We start from the raw sequence: 20,383 nt of genomic DNA on the forward strand, positions 1-20,383 counted from the left end.
TTTTGATATAAAAATACTTTAGCTATAATGTATTAAGATAAAGTGAATAAATTTAAAATTCAATTTATTATATTAGTATGATTAAACAAATTATGAGAGTTGAAAATAGTATTGTGAAGCTTTCACTAACTATATTAGTATTTATAATTTTATTATTGAACTTATGATATATGGTATAAAATATAACTAATTAATAAAATTAAATATATTTAATAAGTAATTTAATATTTTTTAAAATATTAACAATTTTTAATACAATTGAAGATAAAATGCAAAACAAAATAGCAAAATAAGTATTCAAATAAAATTGTATTAAAAATATTAAGTTATATTAAAAATAAAAATATCTCACTAATAGACACACAAAGAAGAGGTTGTAGAAATGGATCTCTCACCAATGCACCTTAGGTAACGGTAGATGACGTAGTCACTGAGACCCTGAAATCTATCAGGATTCCATCAAACAGCTAACGAAATTTGTTGGCAGCACACTATCAAAGCAAGCTGCTAGAGGGCGAGATCGCAGAACGTTAGAAAATGAGTTACTTTCCGCGGGTTTCTCTAAATAATCTCGACAGATAAAATGAAATAAGCCTTAGCGTTGACAGTTTACTTGATGACTGGTGACACAATCTGGAATATAAACAATATGTAACATTTCTTGAATAAATATATTTTGCTGCTTTCATGCATGCTTTAATAGGTTCCAAAAAGGTTTCTTCTATATTAGACATTTGTGGAACATACTTCTGTGTAAATTGAAATATCCTCTGAGAGCGAAGAAGATTCTTGAAGTGGCGCAGCGGGAATTTGAAAAAAAGGCCTAGGAGGGACTTCAAGAGCATCAAGGTTTCCTTCCATCATCTCTATAACTCTGTTCATCGCCGGGCGATCGGATGGGGAAGGTTGAATACACCATAAACCCACAAGCATCATCTTCTTTACCACCTCTTCTTCTTCGGTACTGTTTCCATCCTCAGTAAGCCTTCTAGTGTTTGATTTCTCAAGATCCTTGTATATCCATTCAGGAAAGTACATAGAGCTTGTGTTTGAAGCAGAGCTCTGTTCAGCTCTTTCTCTGTTCCTTGCTCCTATCATTTCGAGGAGTAACATTCCGTAGCTGTACACATCCGATTTGTGGGAGACTCGACCATACATTCTTGAAAACAATTCAGGTGCAATGTAACCTATTGTTCCTCTTGTGTTTGCTAGTGACATGGTGCTTTCTTTCTTCTCGCAGAGCTTGGCGAGGCCAAAGTCTGAAACTTTAGGACAAAAATTGTCATCTAAGAGAATATTTTGTGGTTTAATGTCGAAATGCACAATCCTCGTTTTGCAGCCATGGTGTAAGTACTCCAGCCCACGAGCAATTCCTAGAGCGATACTGTATAGTGCCATCCAGTCTATGCCCATTGAGGTCTTTCTCGCGATGAACCTATCGAGTGATCCATTTTCTACAAATTCATAGAGAATTGCTCTCTTGGAACCTTCGGAGCAGAACCCTAGGAGGGTAACAATGTTGACATGAGAAGTTTTGCTCATGCTTGCAACTTCATTGATGAAGTCTTCCCCATTACCCTTTGAGTCTTTCAAGATCTTCACCGCAACAGAACGACCGTCAGAAAGAGTTCCTTTGTAGACAGTTCCAAATCCGCCTTTCCCAACCACCTCGGCAAATGACTTTGTAATTCTCTGTACTTGCGCATAGCTATAGTGTTTGAGTGGAATAAGGGCCGTTAGGTTCTGTTTTCTCACATCATCTGATGTCTTCCTTTGGCAGCTGATTACACAGAACAAACCAGCAACTATAAGAATGACTCCCACCAATGCAGACGCAGCCCCAATGCCTTGAGACGAAAACAAAAATAAACAAGGAATAATAAGACTATAGTGGTGTAATTAAATCAGGTTTCTTTATAAATATGGAAACAATAAGCACCTGCTTTTGCCTTGATGTTTCGACCTGCACAAATAATAAAATCAGTTTCAATTACATAGAGAACTTTGAATTAAAACTTGAGTTATTGGGACTCACATAGATGATCTAATTATTTGTGGTGGTGGGGGATTTGAGGAAGGGAAAAGTGGTGGTTATTTCTGAACCTATTAGGAAAGTAGAACATGTGGGGGCAAGAAATCTTACCCTTGTTTCTAGAACCGCAAGTACGACTATGCGCCTCGTCTACACAATAGCAGGTAAATGCACCTGACCTTTGGTTATATCCACAACTACCTCCTGAGGATATGCACATCTGACAATATGAGTTAACTTCAAGCCCGAAACCCTCTTCAAGAGTGATATGATCGTGGCCAGCAAGGAGACATAAGCTGCAGAGAAACCGGAGAGCAAGGAGACAGAAGCTGCAGAGAAATCGGAGATCGTGGGAAGGATCACTCGTTCAAGAGCTAAGGAGATGGCCAAAGAAGCTCATTAACTCATAGCTAACGGGTCATTCAATCTACCGAGGATCCAAGTCTTCAACATATCCACCCTGAAGACTTCACCCGGTAATGATAACTAGATAACTTAGGTGTGAAGTTTGTACTCTTTTTCCCATAGCTGAGTTTTGTCCCAATGGGTTTTCTCGGTATGGTTTTTAATGAGGCAAATGGATCACTACGTCGAGTTATCTAAAAGTCATTACCAATGGGGAATCATGTACAAGTCACCATGACTTCTGTACTAATACAAGTGACTTTTGTACTACTACAGATCACCTAGACGCTTCATTGTTTTCTTATTTCCTTTACACGCCTTGTTGTTTTATTTTGAACTTCCTGTTGTTTGGAGTGTCGAGCCTTAGGGTTGATTATAAAACCCAAAAGCGACACCTCCTTGTTTGGTAGCGAGGAAGTTTTATGTAACAAGTATTGTTGAATCTTTCTTCTCTCAATCCGAACTCGTGAATGCGTTCATGATTCCGAGTTTCTAAACACTTTGTGATTAAGAAACTCTTCACTTTATTTTCGAATCCATATAACCATCTAACACTTCTCACCATCGAATCATTGCTCTTCTCTCTCGAACATCACCTGCCGTCACTCGCAATCCACTTGTGCATCATCACGATCAATCCACGTCGCCTCTTACCTGTCATCAGCCTCCATCAGAGTTTCATCTTAGGGAGTTAATATTATGTGGTATCAGAGCCAACTCTGTGCCAAAGGCTGAGCGATTCTAAACCCTAATCTCGTTTTGTGTTGTTTTGATTTTGTTCTTTTGTTTAATTCTTTGTTGTGTTAGTCTTTGTTGTTTTAGCTTTCGTTGTAAGTCTTGTTTAGTTTTAGGATTTGTTTTTTTTGTTTTTTTTGTTGTTCGTTTGTGTCTAGATTACGAGTCTTAGAGTTTATTTTGTTCTTTCACTCAAGGAACGTTTTACTTCGAGTTTTCTTCTTTATTTTGCAGGTACAATGGAGCTTTCTCCAGAAGCTATGGAAGCTTTGAACCAAGCCATGGCTAAGCAAATAACAGAAGCAAACAAGACAATGTCTACTCAGTTCCAGCAACAGATGGAGCAGCTCAGTAACAAGTTTGAGAAGCAGATCAAAGATATAGCTCAAGCAACTAGCGCTTCAGATCAGAGTTCTTCAGAACCGCCTAGTCCTAATGAGGCTCCCCGCTTAGCTAAAGGAAAGGCACACGTGGGAGCTTCTTCCAAACATACACGGATCAGAACAGCTAAGTCACCTACTGGGGGAAGAGAGACTTGTTTCAATCAGAGAAGAAACACTCAAAGCACAGAAAGAGAGCATCGAAGAACTGGTAGAGATCCTACACGCCCACGACGAGCTGAACAAGTAGCTGGGCATCGAATATACTTTGATACAGATAGGGAGTATTCAGAAGAAGAGGAAGCCTCAGATCATAGCCAAGAGACAATGAGGAGAAACAGAGACAGAGATCACGGCAGGGATTATGATCCTTTGAGGCAGCAGCTGAATCATCTCAAGATTCAGTATCCTTCGTTCCATGGTACCAATGATCCAGAGACTTATCTAGACTGGGAAAGGAAGATGGAGTCGAACTTTCAAGTTCAAGGTACCTATGAGTTGAACAAGGTGAAGATAGCCATATCTGAATTCAATGGCTATGCATTGTTATGATGGGAGCAGTTGGGACTCAATAGACATCGACAGAGAGAGCCTGCTATCACTACATGGGAACAGTTAGTCACGCAGATGAGAAAGAAGTTTGTGCTTACACACTACCAGAGAGAGATTCTTAACAAGCTGAGGCGTCTCACTCAAGGCACTAAGTCTGTAAGAGACTACTATCAGGAGCTGGAAATGCTTATGATCAGGGCTGATCTGAGAGAAAGTGAAGACATGGTTATGTCTAGGTTTCTTGGAAGTTTGAACAGAGAGATTCAAGACAAGATAGAGCTGCAGAACTATGAAGATGTGCAAGAAATGGTACATAAGGCAGAGCTAATTGAATCACAGATCAAGAGAAAGGGAGTGAGGTCAACGTTTACGCCTAACATTCCCAAGCCAAGAGAGTTCAGTAAACCCGCCTTCACCAAGGACAGCAAACCCGCAACAGCCACAGTCAAAGAGGAAGTTAAGATCGCTTTCAAGCCCAAGAGTAGCACCTCTACAAGTCATATCAGGTGTTTCAAATGCCAAGGGATGGGGCATTATTCCAGAGATTGTCCTAACAAGAAGATGTTTCTTCTTCAAGAAGGAGGAGATATTGTACCTGTAGACAGTTCAGAGAGTGAACCAGAGTCTGATTTAGGTGAAGAAGGTGAACCAACAGTCATGGGAGAGATGTTAGTAGCACGCAGAGCTTTAAGTGTTCAGACTCATCCAGATGATCGAGGGAAGCGTGAAAATCTCTTCCACACCCGGTGTATGGTTCAAGACAAGGTCTGCACCTTGATCGTTGATGGTGGTAGCTGTACTAATGCTGCTAGTGAAGAGATGGTACGGAAGCTTAATCTCAAGACCACTTCACATCCAAGATCTTATCAGCTACAGTGGTTGAATAACAAAGGAGCTTTAACAGTTTCGCAGCAAGTGGTAGTGAAACTCACAATTGGGAAGTATGAAGATGAGCTGCTTTCTGATGTGATTCCGATGAAGTCCAGTCATATTCTTTTGGGAAGACCATGGCAGTTTGACAGAAGAGTGTTTCATGATGGCTGCACCAACATGCAGTCATTTGAGTTCAAAGGACGCAAGGTCACTCTTCTACCACTTACACCTAGCGAGATCTACAAGGATCAGCTTCACATGAACCGCAAGGATACAGAAAAAGTGTCTCACAGCCTGTACATCAATCACAGCGAGTTCAATAAGCTATTTGACCCAGAGATGACCACATTCATGTTTGTCTACAAAGAGACACTCGCTAGTACCAAGCCAGCAGAAGAGCTTCCACGCGAGATGAAAAAGATTATAGAGGAGTACAAGGATGTATTTCCAGAAGAGATACCTCCAGGCTTGCCTCCAATACGTGGGATAGAGCATCAGATCGATTTGGTACCAGGTTCAGCTCTACCGAACAGACCAGCTTACAGAACCAATCATGTGGAGACTAAAGAGCTGCAAAAACAAGTAGAAGAGTTGATGAACAAGGGACACATCAGAGAGAGCCTCAGTCCATGCGCAGTACCAGTCTTGCTCGTACCAAAGAAAGATGGTTCATGGAGGATGTGTGTTGACTGTAGAGCTATTAACAATATCACAGTGAAGTACAGACATCCGATCCCGAGATTAGATGACATGCTGGACGAGCTATGTGGGTCAACAGTCTTCTCAAAAATCGATTTGAAGAGTGGGTATCATCAGATCATAATGAAGGAAGGAGATGAATGGAAAACAGCTTTCAAGACCAAGCAAGGGCTCTACGAATGGCTAGTCATGCCGTTTGGTCTCACCAATGCTCCTAGCACCTTCATGCGTTTAATGAATCATGCTCTCAAACCTTTCATTGGCGTCTTCGTGGTTGTGTACTTCGACGACATCCTCATCTACAGCAAAGGCTTTGTTGTCAGTGCAGAAGGAGTTAGAGTGGACGATGAGAAGGTTAAGGCTATTAAGGAGTGGCCAACACCCAAAAACGTGGCAGAAGTCAGGAGCTTTCATGGACCAACAGGGTTCTACAGGCGATTTTTCCAAGACTTCAGTACTATTGCAGCACCACTTACAGAAGTTATCAAGAAGGATGTAGGATTCAGATGGGAGGAAGCATAAGAGAAGGCGTTTTCAGCCTTAAAAGAGAAGCTTATCACTGCCCCTATTCTCTTACTTCCTGATTTTATGAAAACTTTTGAGATTGAATGTGATGCCTCTGGAGTGGGTATAGGTGCTGTTTTGATGCAGGATAGGAAGCCAGTAGCTTACTTCAGTGAGAAGCTAGGAGGATCGACGCTAAACTATCCTACATATGACAAGGAGCTGTACGCCTTGGTTCGGGCTCTTCAAACGTGGCAGCATTACCTGTGGCCAAAGGAGTTCGTTATTAATACTGATCATGAGTCCTTGAAGCATCTCAAAGGATAACAGAAGCTCAACAAGAGACAGGCCAGATGGATGGAGTTCATAGAGACTTTTCCCTACACGGTTAAATACAAGAAAGGTAAGGATAATGTAGTCGCAGATGCATTATCCAGGAGGTACACTCTCGTTTCTACCTTGTCTTCTAAGCTTGAAGGTTTTGATAAAATAGTAGAACTTTATGAGACTGACATCGATTTTGCTGAGAGCTATGGCAAATGCCATAAGTTTGCTTTTGAAAACTACTATAGGCAGGATGGATATCTATTTTATAAGGATCGATTGTGCATACCAAGAGGATCCATAAGGGAACTGTTGATTAGAGAAGCTCACGGAGGTGAACTAGCTGGACATTTCGGAGTGTCGAAGACTCTACTTGGACTGCAAGAACACTTCTATTGGCCTCAAATGAAGAAAGACGTTGAGAAAGTCTGTTCTAGGTGCCATATATGCAAAATGGCCAAGGGTAAAGTACAGCCCAACGGCTTGTACACTCCTCTCCCTATCCCTTCTCAACCTTGGACTCATATTTCTATGGATTTTGTTCTTGGCTTACCTGGAACCAGAAATGGTAGAGATTCGATTTTCGTTGTGGTTGACAGGTTTAGCAAAATGGCTCACTTCATTGCCAGTCACAAGACGGATGATGTTGTTATTGTAGCTAACTTGTTTTTCAGGGAAGTAGTACGTCTGCATGGAATACCTCAAGTAATCGTTTCAGACCGAGATACTAAGTTTCTAGGATACTTCTGGAGAACGCTATGGGCTAAACTCGGAACCAAGCTATCATTCTCAATCACATGTCATCCGCAAAAAGATGGACAAACCGAAGTGGTGAACATGACGCTATCTACACTCCTCAGGACCTTAGTGAAAAGCAATCTCAAGTCATGGGAAGAATGTTTACCACACGTAGAGTTCGCATATAATCACGCTAAGCATTCTGCTACTCTATTCTCTCCTTTTGAAATTGTTTATGGTTTTAATCCACAATCACCTCTAGACTTGATTCCTTTACCTTTAAGTGTGAAGTGTAGCTTTGATGGCAAAGAAAAGGCTGAATAGGTCAGGAGGATACATGCTAAAGCTAAGGAGAACATAGAGAAAAGAACCAAGCAGTACGAGAAACATGCGAACAAGGGCAGAAAGGAGATCGTTTTCGAAGAAGGAGACTTGGTGTGGATTCATCTACGCAAGGATAGGTTTCCAGAAGAGAAGAAAAGCAAGCTTCTACCACGAGCTGATGGTCCATTTGAAGTCATCAAGAAGATCAACGACAACGCCTACCAGATTGATCTTCAAGGTAAGTATAATATATCTTCAACATTCAATGTTTCTGACTTGCTTCCTTATTATGCAGATCCCGATTTGAGGACAAATCCTTTTGAAGAGGGGGAGGATGATATGATCGTGGCCAGCAAGGAGACAGAAGCTGCAGAGAAACCAGAGAGCAAGGAGACAGAAGCTGCAGAGAAACCGGAGATTGTGGGAAGGATCACTCGTTCAAGAGCTGAGGAGATGGCCAAGGAAGCTCATTCACTCATAGCTGACGGGTCATTCAATCTACCGAGGATCCAAGTCTTCAACATATCCACCCTGAAGACTTCACCCGGTAATGATAATTAGATAACTTAGGTGTGAAGTTTGTACTCTTTTTCCCATAGCTGAGTTTTGTCCCAATGGGTTTTCTCGGTATGGTTTTTAATGAGGCAAATGGATCACTACGTCGAGTTATCTAGAAGTCATTACCAATGGGGAATCATGTACAAGTCACCATGACTTCTGTACTAATACAAGTGACTTTTGTACTACTACATATCACCTAGACGCTTCGTTGTTTTCTAATTTCCTTTACACGCCTTGTTGTTTTATTTTGAACTTCCTGTTGTTTGGAGTGTCGAGCCTTAGGGTTGATTATAAAACCCAAAAGCGACACCTCCTTGTTTGGTAGCGAGGAAGTTTTATGTAACAAGTATTGTTGAATCTTTCTTCTCTCAATCCGAACTCGTGAATGCGTTCATGATTCCGAGTTTCTAAACACTTTGTGATTAAGAAACTCTTAACTTTATTTTCGAATCCATCTAACCATCTAACACTTCTCACCATCGAATCATTGCTCTTCTCTCTCGAACATCACCTGCCGTCACTCGCAATCCACTTGTGCATCATCACCTTCAATCCACGTCGCCTCTTACCTGTCATCAGCCTCCATCAGAGTTTCATCCTAGGGAGTTCGTATTAAAGAGCCTTTTTTAGATTATCTGTACCCGGAGTTTTCTCCAGTGTATCCAAAGCTTGTCTAGAAGCTGGAATACTGACGCCTCTTCTGCATGATCCCCTGAAGTCGTTTAAAAGTGCACTAATCCCTTCAAGTAGAGGGGCTGAGAGGTTTCTCGTTATATAGAAATTTCTTGTGTCATCACCCTCACAATCAAAGAATCCAACATAAGTAGAAACATACGGTGAAAAAGTCTCCGACGCAGTCGTAATAAAGCGTCAGCATCTCGGTGTCAGGAGCGAATGGAAGAACGTGTTCGTTAAACTGCATATTTGGTGGGTCTTGAGGACAAAGATTGTTGATATAATCCACGCTGCCAAGTCTTATGAAACCAGTAGTATAATTTGCCTCTAGGATTCTAAATTTAACAGTGGAGATGTTAAGCTCTGCGAAACCTCCGCCACAGTCGAGCTTGAAGTCAGGGTGGCCACAGTCTTCTCTGCCAGATATCCAAAAAGGGTATGAGAGATTTTTCTGGTTACCGCAACTAAACGAGCTACTGCAGTGTTTATGAAGCTCATCAGCTGAGTGAACACATGATTGGTAAAGAGAGCATCCATAAGATTCTATGGAACACAGAACTTGTTGGGGATAGAAACAGATTGATCATTGTGTTGGAAATAATAGGAAAAATGGTGGAGAGATGAAGGAATATGTCAATGGTTTTTTTTTCTTACCATAACTGCAACTCCACTGTATAGCTGTTTTATGTATAAGACAATTACTGTTAAGTGGACGGAGTTCGTTGAATCTTTGCATCCTGATGAGGCTTCGTTGCAGCAAACACATATTCGTTGAACAATCTTGACACGCTTTCTCATCTATCTTTCACCTTCACCTCAAATCCTTTACTTTTTTACACTTCCCAGATGTGTCAAATTCAGCTCTCTAATTACTTCTGAGACTCAGAAAGTGAGGCTCTTGTAGGTCCTCAACGATTTTGGGAGACAAACTTGTGGCTGTTAAGGTAAAAGAACCCAAAAGCTCTGCTTTTGCAAGTTTAATTATAAGCTTATATGATAATTGATCTATATGGAGAACTTGGTAGATGGTCTAAAGATGATTGAAGAGGTTTACAGTATCTTGTAGTACCTTTTTTTCTAAGCCGCACTAGTTAGATATGTCAAAACTTGTGAAAATGAACAGAATAGGAATGGAACTATAAGTGAAAGATTATTGACGCTGTCGTTTTTGTCGCAATAAATGACCAGAATGTTTGTGATGAACCCTACCTAGAAAATGAAATCAGCGGTGATGTTCCCACACTGAAACAGAGCCTCACATAATCCAAGTTCTTGTTTACTTGAAGCACAAGGAAGATGGTGAATTAAGGAGTAGATGAAGAATTAAGAATTAAGGAGTAGATGGTGATAGTACATGATTCTCTTGAGATCTTTTTACTGTGTGTCTTCTGGGTTTTTGTTGAGTTAAGCAATTAGAGATCAGATACGCATAAGCGTAAAGCTGAGGTGAAAAAAAAAAAAAAAGCTGAGGTGGAAATTGTAAAGGGCCTGTGAGGATAGTGACCGAAGCAAGACTCATTATTAGTTTACTTTAAAAGACTTTTATATTCACTGCTTAATCACATACTTAACGATTGGGTCAATAACGATAAAAATTCTGAATTCTAGCAATTGGTCAAAGTATACCTATGTTCAGAATCGATCCTATGGAACTAATATTAGATGTAATTATAATAGTAGAAATGAAAATTAGGACTGAGAGAAGTAAATGATGAAGGACTAACCTTGGTTATCGTGACAGGAGGATTTGTGAGGCTTGTCTTCACACAGACATTGGAAATTTTCCGACCCCGACTCCGAACCACAAATCCCATTAGAAGTGGTACACGTCTGGCAAACTTGATCCTCTATGTTGTACTTCAAATCGAACCCTTGATCCAAAGCCAGCTTCAATGCTCGGTTCGAGTCATTTGACTGATGAAGATAATTCTTAGCCGACCGAAGCATCGGAATTTCTCCAACCTTTGTACAATTATGGAATTGATCATACGCTGGTCCAAAGACGTGGTATGTTATCCGACTGTCGCTGCTTGTTTGGCAAGAAATATTTGATAGCGAGGTTATGTTTTCGTGGCAATCAAACAAATCAATCTTATCGGTGGAAAGGTTTACTGTAAACTCCTTCTCTCCAGTGAAGTTCCAAATCTGTGGGCAGTTCCCATCTAACCAGCTCTCATCAACAACGGTAATTACTTGATCCGTAAGATTCACAGATCTTACGCGAAGATTGAGATCCCCGATATCTAGGGATAGGGTTTGATTATTCTCGCAGGAGAGTTGGAAGGATGATTGGCCGCAGAATTTGGGTTTATCGGATCCCCAGAACGGGTACGTGGTGCTTGACTCGAACACCTGCTGTCCAGATCCACATATCAGAGGTAAGCTACACTCTTCATACTGTTGATCGGCGGAGAAGCACGACGGGAGGTTAACAACGGAGAAGACGACGAAGCTGATGAAGAGAAGAAAGATGGACATTGGGTTTTTGTTGACAACTAAGCCTTTTTTGTTTTGGTTTGCTAAATATATTTATTTTATGTATATGAAGTAAGAACAGTCAGAAAATTCGTATAGATCTTTGATTATTTGACTTGTTTGTTTTTTTATTGCACAGACTGAAAGCTACTTTTATACAATACTATCCCCTGCCTCTTAAATCTGTTTCTCTAATTTTCTATAAAGATGATTTAGGAGAGAAAGTCAATAATTTGATAGTCAAAGACTTATGGATGTTTAGAAATTTAGAGTTTAGAAATATGAATGTTTGAACAAGAAAATTTGAGAATTGAGAGATTAATTCTAGATGATAGGGGAATAAATTTAGGATGTAAGTTTCATGCTTTTTCATTTGGGTACTAAGACATTCTCTTTTTTCTTGTTGTTGTTACATTGTAATGTATTCTGGACGTATCGGCGAGATTGTTGTATTTGATCAATGATCAGTTAAGTACTTTTCAAGTTCAAGCACTGCCCTTCCGTTGGATCGGCTGTGTTCCTTAGAAAAGCATTTTTGGACAAGAACATTGAGCTTCGAATTTTTAAATACAAATCACATAAGCCTTTTGTTTGTTGTTTGAAAGAGAACTAAGAATGAAGTAGGAAATTGTTGCCATGAAAAGGCCTGAGACTGAGAAGTGATGAGCGTTTTATAATCTGGTGACCTTTAACAAAACAGGTTGTTTGTAGATGAAACTCAATTTTTATTATCATCTTTAAGTGTAATGGCGTAACCAGTTTTCTTGCCACATTAATTTTTTCTTTAATAGCTTCCAAGGGTCTCTTTTCTTTTTGTGACATTTATCGAAGATACCTCTGTATAAGCCGAGACATCCTCTGATATTGTAGAAGATTCTTGAAGAGGTTCTGAAGGAATTTGAAAAACAGGCCTTGGAGGAACTTCAAGAGCATTGAGGTTCCCTTCCATCGTCTCTATTACTCTGTCCATCGATGGACGATCTGATTGAGAAGACTGAATGCACCACAAACCAACCAATGTCATCTTCTTTGCTATCTCCTCTTCTTCATTGTTGATGCTATTGTCTTGATTCTCAAGATCCTACCCATTCAGGAAAGTATATTGAGCTTGGGTTCGATGCAGAGTCTTCACTTGATGTTTCCTTCCTTGCTCCAATCATCTCAAGAACCAACATTCCATAGCTATACACATCCGACTTGTGGGAAACTCAACGGTACATTCTTGAAAACAGTTCAGGTGCAATGTACCCTATTAATTGTACCTCTTGTGTCTAACAATGACAAAATACTCTCTTTCTTCTCGCAGAGCTTCGCAAGGCCAAAGTCTGATACTTTGGAGCAAAGATTGTCATCTAAGAGTATATTTTGTGGTTTAATGTCGAAATGCACAATCCTGGTTCTGCAGCCATGGTGCAAGTACTCTAGACCATGAGCAATGCCTAACGCAATTCTATATAGTTCTCCCCAGTCCATATGTGATGACTTCCTTGACTACATGACTTGTGCCATAAGAATAACTAAAATCTCCAAGCTCACTGGTCAAGGTGAACATCTTCGACCAGCTTCCTTGACTCCTGACCACTTCGCTTTACCTGTTAACTACCCAATCATTTCCATAAACAAATAATTTTTGTGCCTGAACACATACCGCTTGATATTCAAAACCAAATGTGGATAAGTAATCATGTAAAGGAGAATGTCCTACACATGCTTACTTAAAAATACACCAGAGAAGGATCGAAGATGTAAATATCTAATTCTCACTAACTTATGATCATCAGAACAAACAAAACTGAACCGTCGCTCCTGTAACTAACAAACCATTTCTGCAACCGTCGCTCGCGTAACTAACCGAACTCGGTCAAGACTCTGCTATAAACCCTACAGAATCTGCGACGAAGATAACCACACTACTCCATTCTTCAACTTTTTTTTCTTCTTAATTCTGATTCTTCGATGCCTACTCTGCCCGAACGCATCGATGGATGGCTTGCCGCCTATGGGAGCTCCGTTGCTAACCATAGTGTTTCTTCTTTGGTTCTGAAGAAACATAGGTTCTGAAGTATTCGATGCATCTTTTAAACCTTGATATACAAACATATATACATCATAGAAACGATCCTAACAAATCACAATCTTTACATATATGGAAATCACCATTAACTGTGCTCATATCACGAGATTAATACGTTGACCAAGTTACTTCACAACCAAGGCTCCAACACTCCCCCTCAAGTTGGAGCATACAGGTTTTGTATGCCTAACTTGATCCGAAATGACGCAAAACTATCTCGGCCCAAAGGTTTGGTAAAAATATTTGCGAGCTGTTCAGTAGTATCAACATGATTGAGAGCAATGACACCACGAAGAAGCTCGTCTCGAACAAAATGACAGTCCATCTCGATGTGTTTCTTGCGTTCATGGAAGACAGGATTGGTTGCATTGTGTATGGCCGATTTGCTGTCACAAAACACTGGCATCGGTTGATCATGGTGAACCCCCAAAGTATGCAGCAACCGTTTCAACCATAAAAGTTCAGAAGTCAGAAAAGACAAGGCACGGTACTCAGCTTCAGTAGAAGACTTGCTAACGGTGTCTTGTTTGCGAGTCTTCCAGGAAATAGGAGAGTCACCAAGCTGAATAATATAACCTGTAACCGATCGTCGAGTGAGAGGGCATGTCTGATACACCCAAAATTCGAGGATCACTCAGCCGGACTAAAAAGGATAGAAACTCGCCAAGGTGCAAGGTGCAACAAGGGAGATTTGATGGATTGAGGGGTCGCACAGCAGTTGCGGAAGTCTGATGATATTCCCAACTCCAATCACTGCTAGATATGACACACTAGTCCAGCAAAAGGAGGCTGTTGCTTGGATATTACACACCAAGAAACAAAGAAATGTTCTAGACAAAGAATAAAGAGATAAACTCTAAAATGAAAAAGAAAATTGGTTGATGATTCTCAAATGCGATTGCATGAGTTTATATAGAGATAGAAAACTTGGTCACAAAGCCAAATATTATTCTTGAAACTAAAACACAATAAAGATAGATAGTTGAATGAAGATTCAACTCTTTGAAGTTTGTCTTCCCAAGGTGAGTTGAACTCTATTTTCGTCACTCCTCTTTGACCACAAAACAAAGTGATTATTTTGGGCTTTCTTGGACTTGAATTAGGCTCAAAGTGGGCTGGCCTTGATAGGTATCATCCCCAATAGTTCTTCCCATGCTCTCTTTGGACATAAGCTCTTGAATAAGCCCATTTAGTGCATTTCTTAGCCTCTTAGCTTTTGCTCTAGCCATTGGTCCTTCAGGTACAAACAATGGTTCCTACGCTACATGCTCCTCGGGTTCAAGCTCAGCTACTAGTTCCTCAGGTTCAAGCTCAGCTACAAGCTGCTCCTTATAAGCCCCATCCATGGTCACATCATCCCCTCCTCTTAAAAAGGATTTGCCCTCAAATCTGGATCATCTGCCACAAAAGGAACTAAATTAGAATCATTAAAGCTTGAACTCACATTATACTTACCTTGAAGATCTAGTTGGTAGGCATTGTCATTGATCTTTCTTTTTATCTCAAAGGGTCCACCAATTCTAGGCATGAGTTTTGACTTCCTTTCAGCTGGAAACTTTTTTTTTCTTCAAGCGAACCCACACTTGGTGATGTGACCCCGGACTACGGACGTGAACCACGGACGTACGGACGGAGCAAACCCAGCGAAACGATTCGAAAGTACGACTCGGTGGTTGGAGCGATGTACGGAAGGAAACGGCACAAAGGAACGACAGGAACGGACGGAGAGAGACACGCGAGGAGATGCTCGACTCGTTTGTCTCTCGGATAGATGGGGATAGACGTGGAATGAGGTAGCAACACACAAGGGATGGATCTCCTTGCGATACGGCCAAACTAGTAGCTAACGAACCCGGTTCGTGCAACTTCTAGGGTTTCGTTTCAATCACTGTAAACGAGAGAGAAGGATAACTTCTTGTTCTTTATTCTTAATAGTCTACCTTACATGATAGGGTCTAGGCCCTTTATATAGGGCTGATTACATAAAGGAACTCTCAAAACCCTAAACACGTGGGTGGAGATAAAACGCAGCGTTCAGGACATAGTCTTAAAAGAGAAATAAAACTAAGGATAGAATGGCCACGCGGCCGAAGTGGTCCATGGCCATGCACTAGGGTCCATAGCCTCGTTAAAACCCCCTTGGTAAACCACGTAGGGACAAACCCAAGGTGGGAAAAAGAGTACTACTTTCCCTAATGACTTGGAGGTCTTCACCCTTGTGAGATGGTGAAGACCGTTAGAAGAGCCTCGGTTGGCTGCTCGTCGGGTCGGTTGGGGCCGCGGTCGAGTTCCGCTTGTTCCTAGATGAAAGCTTGGACAAAGATGAGGCACTTCTTTCTTGCGGTCCTAGCTGCGGTCCGGCTCCTTGTTGTAGCTCCGGGCATCAGGTTTGGTGCTTGGGCTGAGGGCCGTCTAATTCCAGACGCAGTCGCGTCCTTGGTTCCTTGCGCGCTCCGGTCCTCGTCCGTGTCCGTATGCTGGCCATCGTCCCGGGTTCCATCATTCCCTCCCCCTTGGAAAGGTTTTGCCCTGAAAACATCTTCCTCGGTACCTACATCAAACGGGGCCAAGTCAGAAACATTGAATGAGGTCGAAGTCAAATACTCACCAGGTAGTTCAAGGCGGTAGGAATTGTCGTTGATCCTCTCGACGACTCGGAACGGTCCATCTCCGCGGGGGCTCAGCTTGTCCTTCCTCTTTTGCAGAAACCGTTCTGGCCGTAGGTGCAACCAAACCCAGTCGCTTTCCTTGCAAACCATGGTCTTCCGGCCCTTGTTGGCTGTCCGCACATAGTGTTCGGTACGCCGCTCTATGTTGGCCTTCACTTCCGCATGTAACTGTTTGATAAGCTCGGCCTTGCTCGCGCCATCTTGGTTCACTAGTTCTCCGGGCGGAAAGGGTAACGCGTCCATAGGAGTCAGCGGTTTAAACCCATAAGCGATCTCGAACGGCATTTTCTGGGTGGCCGAGTGCGTGGCAAGGTTGTAGGCGAACTCCACAAATGGAAAGCATTCGACCCAAGTCTTCCTGTTACTACCGATGGTGGTCCGTAGTAGTGCTCCGAGGGTGCGGTTAACCACCTCGGTTTGGCCGTCCGTCTGCGGGTGACACGCGGTCGAGTACAACAGCCTCGTACCGAGCTTTCTCCATATCGTCCTCCAGAAATGGCCGAAGAACTTGGGCTCGCGGTCGGACACAATGGTGCGGGGGAGGCCGTGTAATCGCACTACTTCTCGGAAGAACAGGTTGGCGATGTGCATGGCATCGTTGGTCTTGTTGCATGGTATAAAATGGGCCATTTTGGAGAAACGGTCCACGACCACGAAAATAGCGTCCTTCTTGTCGCACGGTGGTAGACCAAGGACAAAATCCATAGATAGGTCAACCCACGGACTTGATGCAATTGGAAGGGGCGTATATAGGCCATAGGGACGCGTGGTGGACTTGGCCGTCCGGCACATAATGCAGCTACCACATAATTTCTCCACCATGCGCTTCATCTTAGGCCAATAGAAATGCTCCTTCAGGATGGCCATTGTTTTGGCTACGCCAAAGTGTCCCGTAAGCCCTCCTCCATGTGCTTCCCTCATTAATAACTCCCGCATCGATCCGGTTGGGACGCACAGGCGCCTCTCCTTGAATAGGAACCCATCATGTACGAAGAACTTGGTATAGCTTCCTTTACCATGTTCATGGTAGCACTCAGCGAAATCCGGGTCCAAACCATACGCGTCCTTGATGTGCTCAAACCCGAGGATCCGTGCATCCATGGTGGTGATCAGTGTATGGCGCCGTGAAAGTGCGTCGGCCACAACATTCTCCTTGCCCTTCTTGTACTTGATGACGTAAGGAAAGGTTTCGATAAACTCCAGCCACTTGGCGTGCCTCCTCTTCAGGTTGGTCTGGCCGCGCAAGTGCTTCAACGTCTCATGGTCGGTATGAATGACACACTCCTTGGCCAACAGATAATGTTGCCAAGTCTCCATCGCGCGGACTAAGGCGTACAGCTCCTTGTCGTAGGTTGGGTAATTGAGCGTCGGTCCGCTGAGCTTCTCACTGAAGTAGGAAATAGGCTTGCCTCCTTGCGTCAACACGGCTCCAATGCCCACCCCGGACGCGTCGCACTCCACTTCAAAGGTTTTGCTGAGATCCGGTAAGGCCAATAGAGGCGCGTGTGTCAGCTGGTGCTTGAGCTCGCGGAAGGCTGCATCTTGGGCCGGTCCCCACTTGAACTCAACACTCTTCTTTATGGTGGCGGTAAGTGGTGCAGCTACCGAACTGAAATCCCGCACGAACCGCCTATAGAAACTGGCCAGGCCGTGAAAGCTCTGGACTTGACTGATATTGGTCGGGGTCGGCCATTCCTCAATGGCCTTGATCTTGTCATTGTCCACCTTAAGCCCCTGCGCACTTACAACAAAGCCTAGGAAAACTAGCTCGTTAGCTCCAAACACGCATTTCTTAATGTTAGCGTACAGTTTGTTCTCCCTAAGAGTGTCCAAGACCAAGGATAGATGTTCTAAATGTTCCTCAAGGCATTTACTATAAACAAGGATGTCATCAAAGTAAACAACCACAAACTTGTTGATATAGACCCTAAGGACATGGTTCATCACTCTCATAAAGGTGGAGGGAGCATTAGATAGACCGAATGGCATTACCAACCATTCGTACAAACCTTGCTTGGTTTTGAACGCGGTTTTCCACTCATCTCCTTCTTTCATCCTCACTTGATGATAGCCACTTTTAAGGTCTATCTTGGAGAAGATGGTGGAACCGCTGAGTTCATCAAGCATGTCGTCTAGGCGTGGAATGGGATGGCGGTACTTGATGGTGATGTTGTTTACTGCCCGACAATCCACGCACATACGCCATGTCCCGTCCTTCTTAGGTACCAGCAAGACTGGCACCGCGCACGGACTAAGGCTCTCTCGGACGTATCCTTGCTCCATGAGTTCGGATACTTGGCGTTCAAGCTCCTTGGCCTCTTCGGGATTCACGCGGTAGGCAGGACGGTTCGGGAGCTGGGCTCCAGGTACGAGGTCGATCTGATGCTTAATGCCGCGAAGTGGTGGTAGACCGTGCAGTAATTCATCCGGAAACACGTCCTGGTACCGTCGTAGGAGCGGTCTGATCATGGCCGGGACGGCGTCCTGCTCCATACCTATCCTCACAACATCCTTAAAGGCCATCAATAAGACTTGACAAGTGGAGTCACTAAGTGATCTCCTAACCGTACTAGCATTAATCAAGAAGTTCATTTTAGTGCTCGGTTCCTTAGACATTTTTGATTGCAGCTCACAAACTTGTGTGGGACTCAATGGTTTTAGGCAAATACGCTTGTTATCATGCACAAAGGAGTATTGGTTGGTGTGGCCACAGTGAGAGGTCCGCTTATCAAACTGCCAAGGACGCCAGAAAAGGAGGTGGCTAGCTTGCATCGGAACCACGTCACACAAGACTTGGTCTTTACAGGGGCCTACACTAAACGGGACCGTGACCTGTTCGGTGACTGGGACCACGGCCTTGTCATTCAACCATTTGAGTTTGTAGGGTTTAGGATGGTTTGTGGTACGAAGAGAAAGTTTCTTGACCATGTAGGAACTTGCCACATTGGTGCAAGATCCACCATCAATGATCAAGCCACAAACCTTCCCACTTACAGTGCATCGCGTGTGGAATATGTTGTCCCGCTGGTGCGTATCGTCCGGACACTGGCTAGTATTAAGGACCCGTCGGATCATAAGCAGCTCTCTCTCGTCAGGCTCGGCGACGACTTCCTTGACCTCCTTAGCATCGTTTGGTTCGTCAGGGTCGTTGTCGTCCTTGGATTCAAGTTCCCGCGACGCGGTAATGGTCAGGGTACGCGGATTGGGACAATCTCGGGCGTAGTGGCCTCGACCTTGGCACTTGACGCATATTATGTCTCGGCTACGTCCTTCGGTCAGTTGCGACCTGGGGTCGGTACGAGAGTCCTTGTTCTGGTCCCTTGGTTTGAACCGTGAATCAATGGTGACGGCCTTGGACTTCTCTTGCCCGCGGTGCCCTCCCGGTCCTGGGGACGAATTGGGCGACCAACTAGGCGTTCCTTGAGCGCGAGAGCGGTGGATGGTGTTGGCCTTTCTCTTGATCTGCTGTTCGACTTGCATTGCTAGGTGCAAGAGTTCATCGAACGAGTTGTACGTTAAACGTTCTACCTTCCGTGCAATGCGGTCTTGTAGTCCGTCCAAGAACTGGGCCATCAATCCTTCTTCGCTATCTTCGACCTCCAGCCGGTTGCGAAGATGCTCGAACTCTTCATAGTAGTCCTCAACGCTCTTGGCTCCTTGGGACAGCTTGCGGAACCTTCGCTGGAGCTCGCGGTGGTACAGCGGTGGCACGTACCGGCGTCTCATCTCGTTCTTCATGGCCTCCCAATGCGGTAAGGCGCGTTCCCCGTTCCTCCTTCGGTCAGCTTCGGAACGATCCCACCACGTAAGGGCGTGGTCCGTGAACTGGGCGGCTGCATAGGCGATCTTCTTAGGTTCGGGGTAGTTGTAGCAGGCGAATATATGATCCATCCTTCCCTCCAAGTCGAGATATGCCTCCGGATCAACTTTTCCGGCAAACGTCGGGGCCGTGAGTTTGTGACCCGGTTCGACCGGACGGTAGGGTTGATCGTCCTCATGCTCGTCCCTATGTCGAGGGCGTCTCCCTTGGTAGGGTGGGCCATCGTCTTCTTCGTATGTCCCTCCTAGATCCGGGTCATAGCGTCGTTGGCGATCATGGACAGGCGGTCCACAAGCCGCGGGTTGCCGTTGTCCATCCTCTATCCATTGTAGCCGGTTCCCTAGCTGGGCTAGTTGAGTCCAGATCTCGGCTAAGACTGCCCCGATTTCCGGGGGTGGAAGCGGCTCTCCAGGATGTGCGGCCATATCAGCTGTACGGATGGCGGTTATTGTACGGACGGTGGCCGCGGTACGGACGGCGGCCAGGTACTGTTCGGATGGTGGTCTACGCAGTGGCTGGTTGGAGAAGTGATACCACCGGCGG

General features: G+C 43.8%; 1 protein-coding gene and 1 pseudogene across 2 annotated transcripts; both read right to left on the reverse strand.

Annotated features, from left to right (window-relative positions):
- Positions 1–584: 584 nt before the first annotated feature.
- Positions 585–11,399, reverse strand: LOC104750476 (LEAF RUST 10 DISEASE-RESISTANCE LOCUS RECEPTOR-LIKE PROTEIN KINASE-like 2.5). Of its 2 annotated transcripts, none has more exons than XM_010472272.3 (3): positions 10,527–11,399; positions 1,940–1,963; positions 585–1,847 (listed from the first exon to the last, which is right to left on the reverse strand). In XM_010472272.3, exons 1-3 carry the CDS (start codon positions 11,278–11,280, stop codon positions 727–729), a joined length of 1,899 nt encoding a protein of 632 aa, XP_010470574.2. In that variant the 5' UTR covers positions 11,281–11,399; the 3' UTR covers positions 585–726. The 2 variants fall into 2 exon arrangements, with proteins under 2 accessions (XP_010470574.2, XP_087348518.1); XM_087492392.1 differs by lacking the exon at positions 10,527–11,399 and adding an exon at positions 2,144–3,091.
- A 662-nt stretch (positions 11,400–12,061) lies between these two features.
- LOC109129500 (LEAF RUST 10 DISEASE-RESISTANCE LOCUS RECEPTOR-LIKE PROTEIN KINASE-like 2.5 pseudogene) lies at positions 12,062–12,768 on the reverse strand (annotated as a pseudogene).
- Between the last annotated feature and the right edge of the window lie 7,615 nt (positions 12,769–20,383).

This window comes from Camelina sativa, chromosome 16, assembly GCF_030686135.1.
Source record: "Camelina sativa cultivar CO46 ecotype springtype chromosome 16, ASM3068613v1".
Lineage (NCBI taxonomy): Eukaryota > Viridiplantae > Streptophyta > Magnoliopsida > Brassicales > Brassicaceae > Camelina > Camelina sativa.

Coding starts and splice junctions, on each gene's coding strand:
- LOC104750476 (XM_010472272.3), bottom strand. CDS start 11,280: ATGTCCATCTTTCTTCTCTTCATCAGCTTCGTCGTCTTCTCCGTTGTT. Junction 1,964..10,526: donor CTCCTGTCACGATAACCAAG/GTTAGTCCTTCA, acceptor TTATTTGTGCAG/GTCGAAACATCAAGGCAAAA. Junction 1,848..1,939: donor AAACATCAAGGCAAAAGCAG/GTGCTTATTGTT, acceptor TTTCGTCTCAAG/GCATTGGGGCTGCGTCTGCA.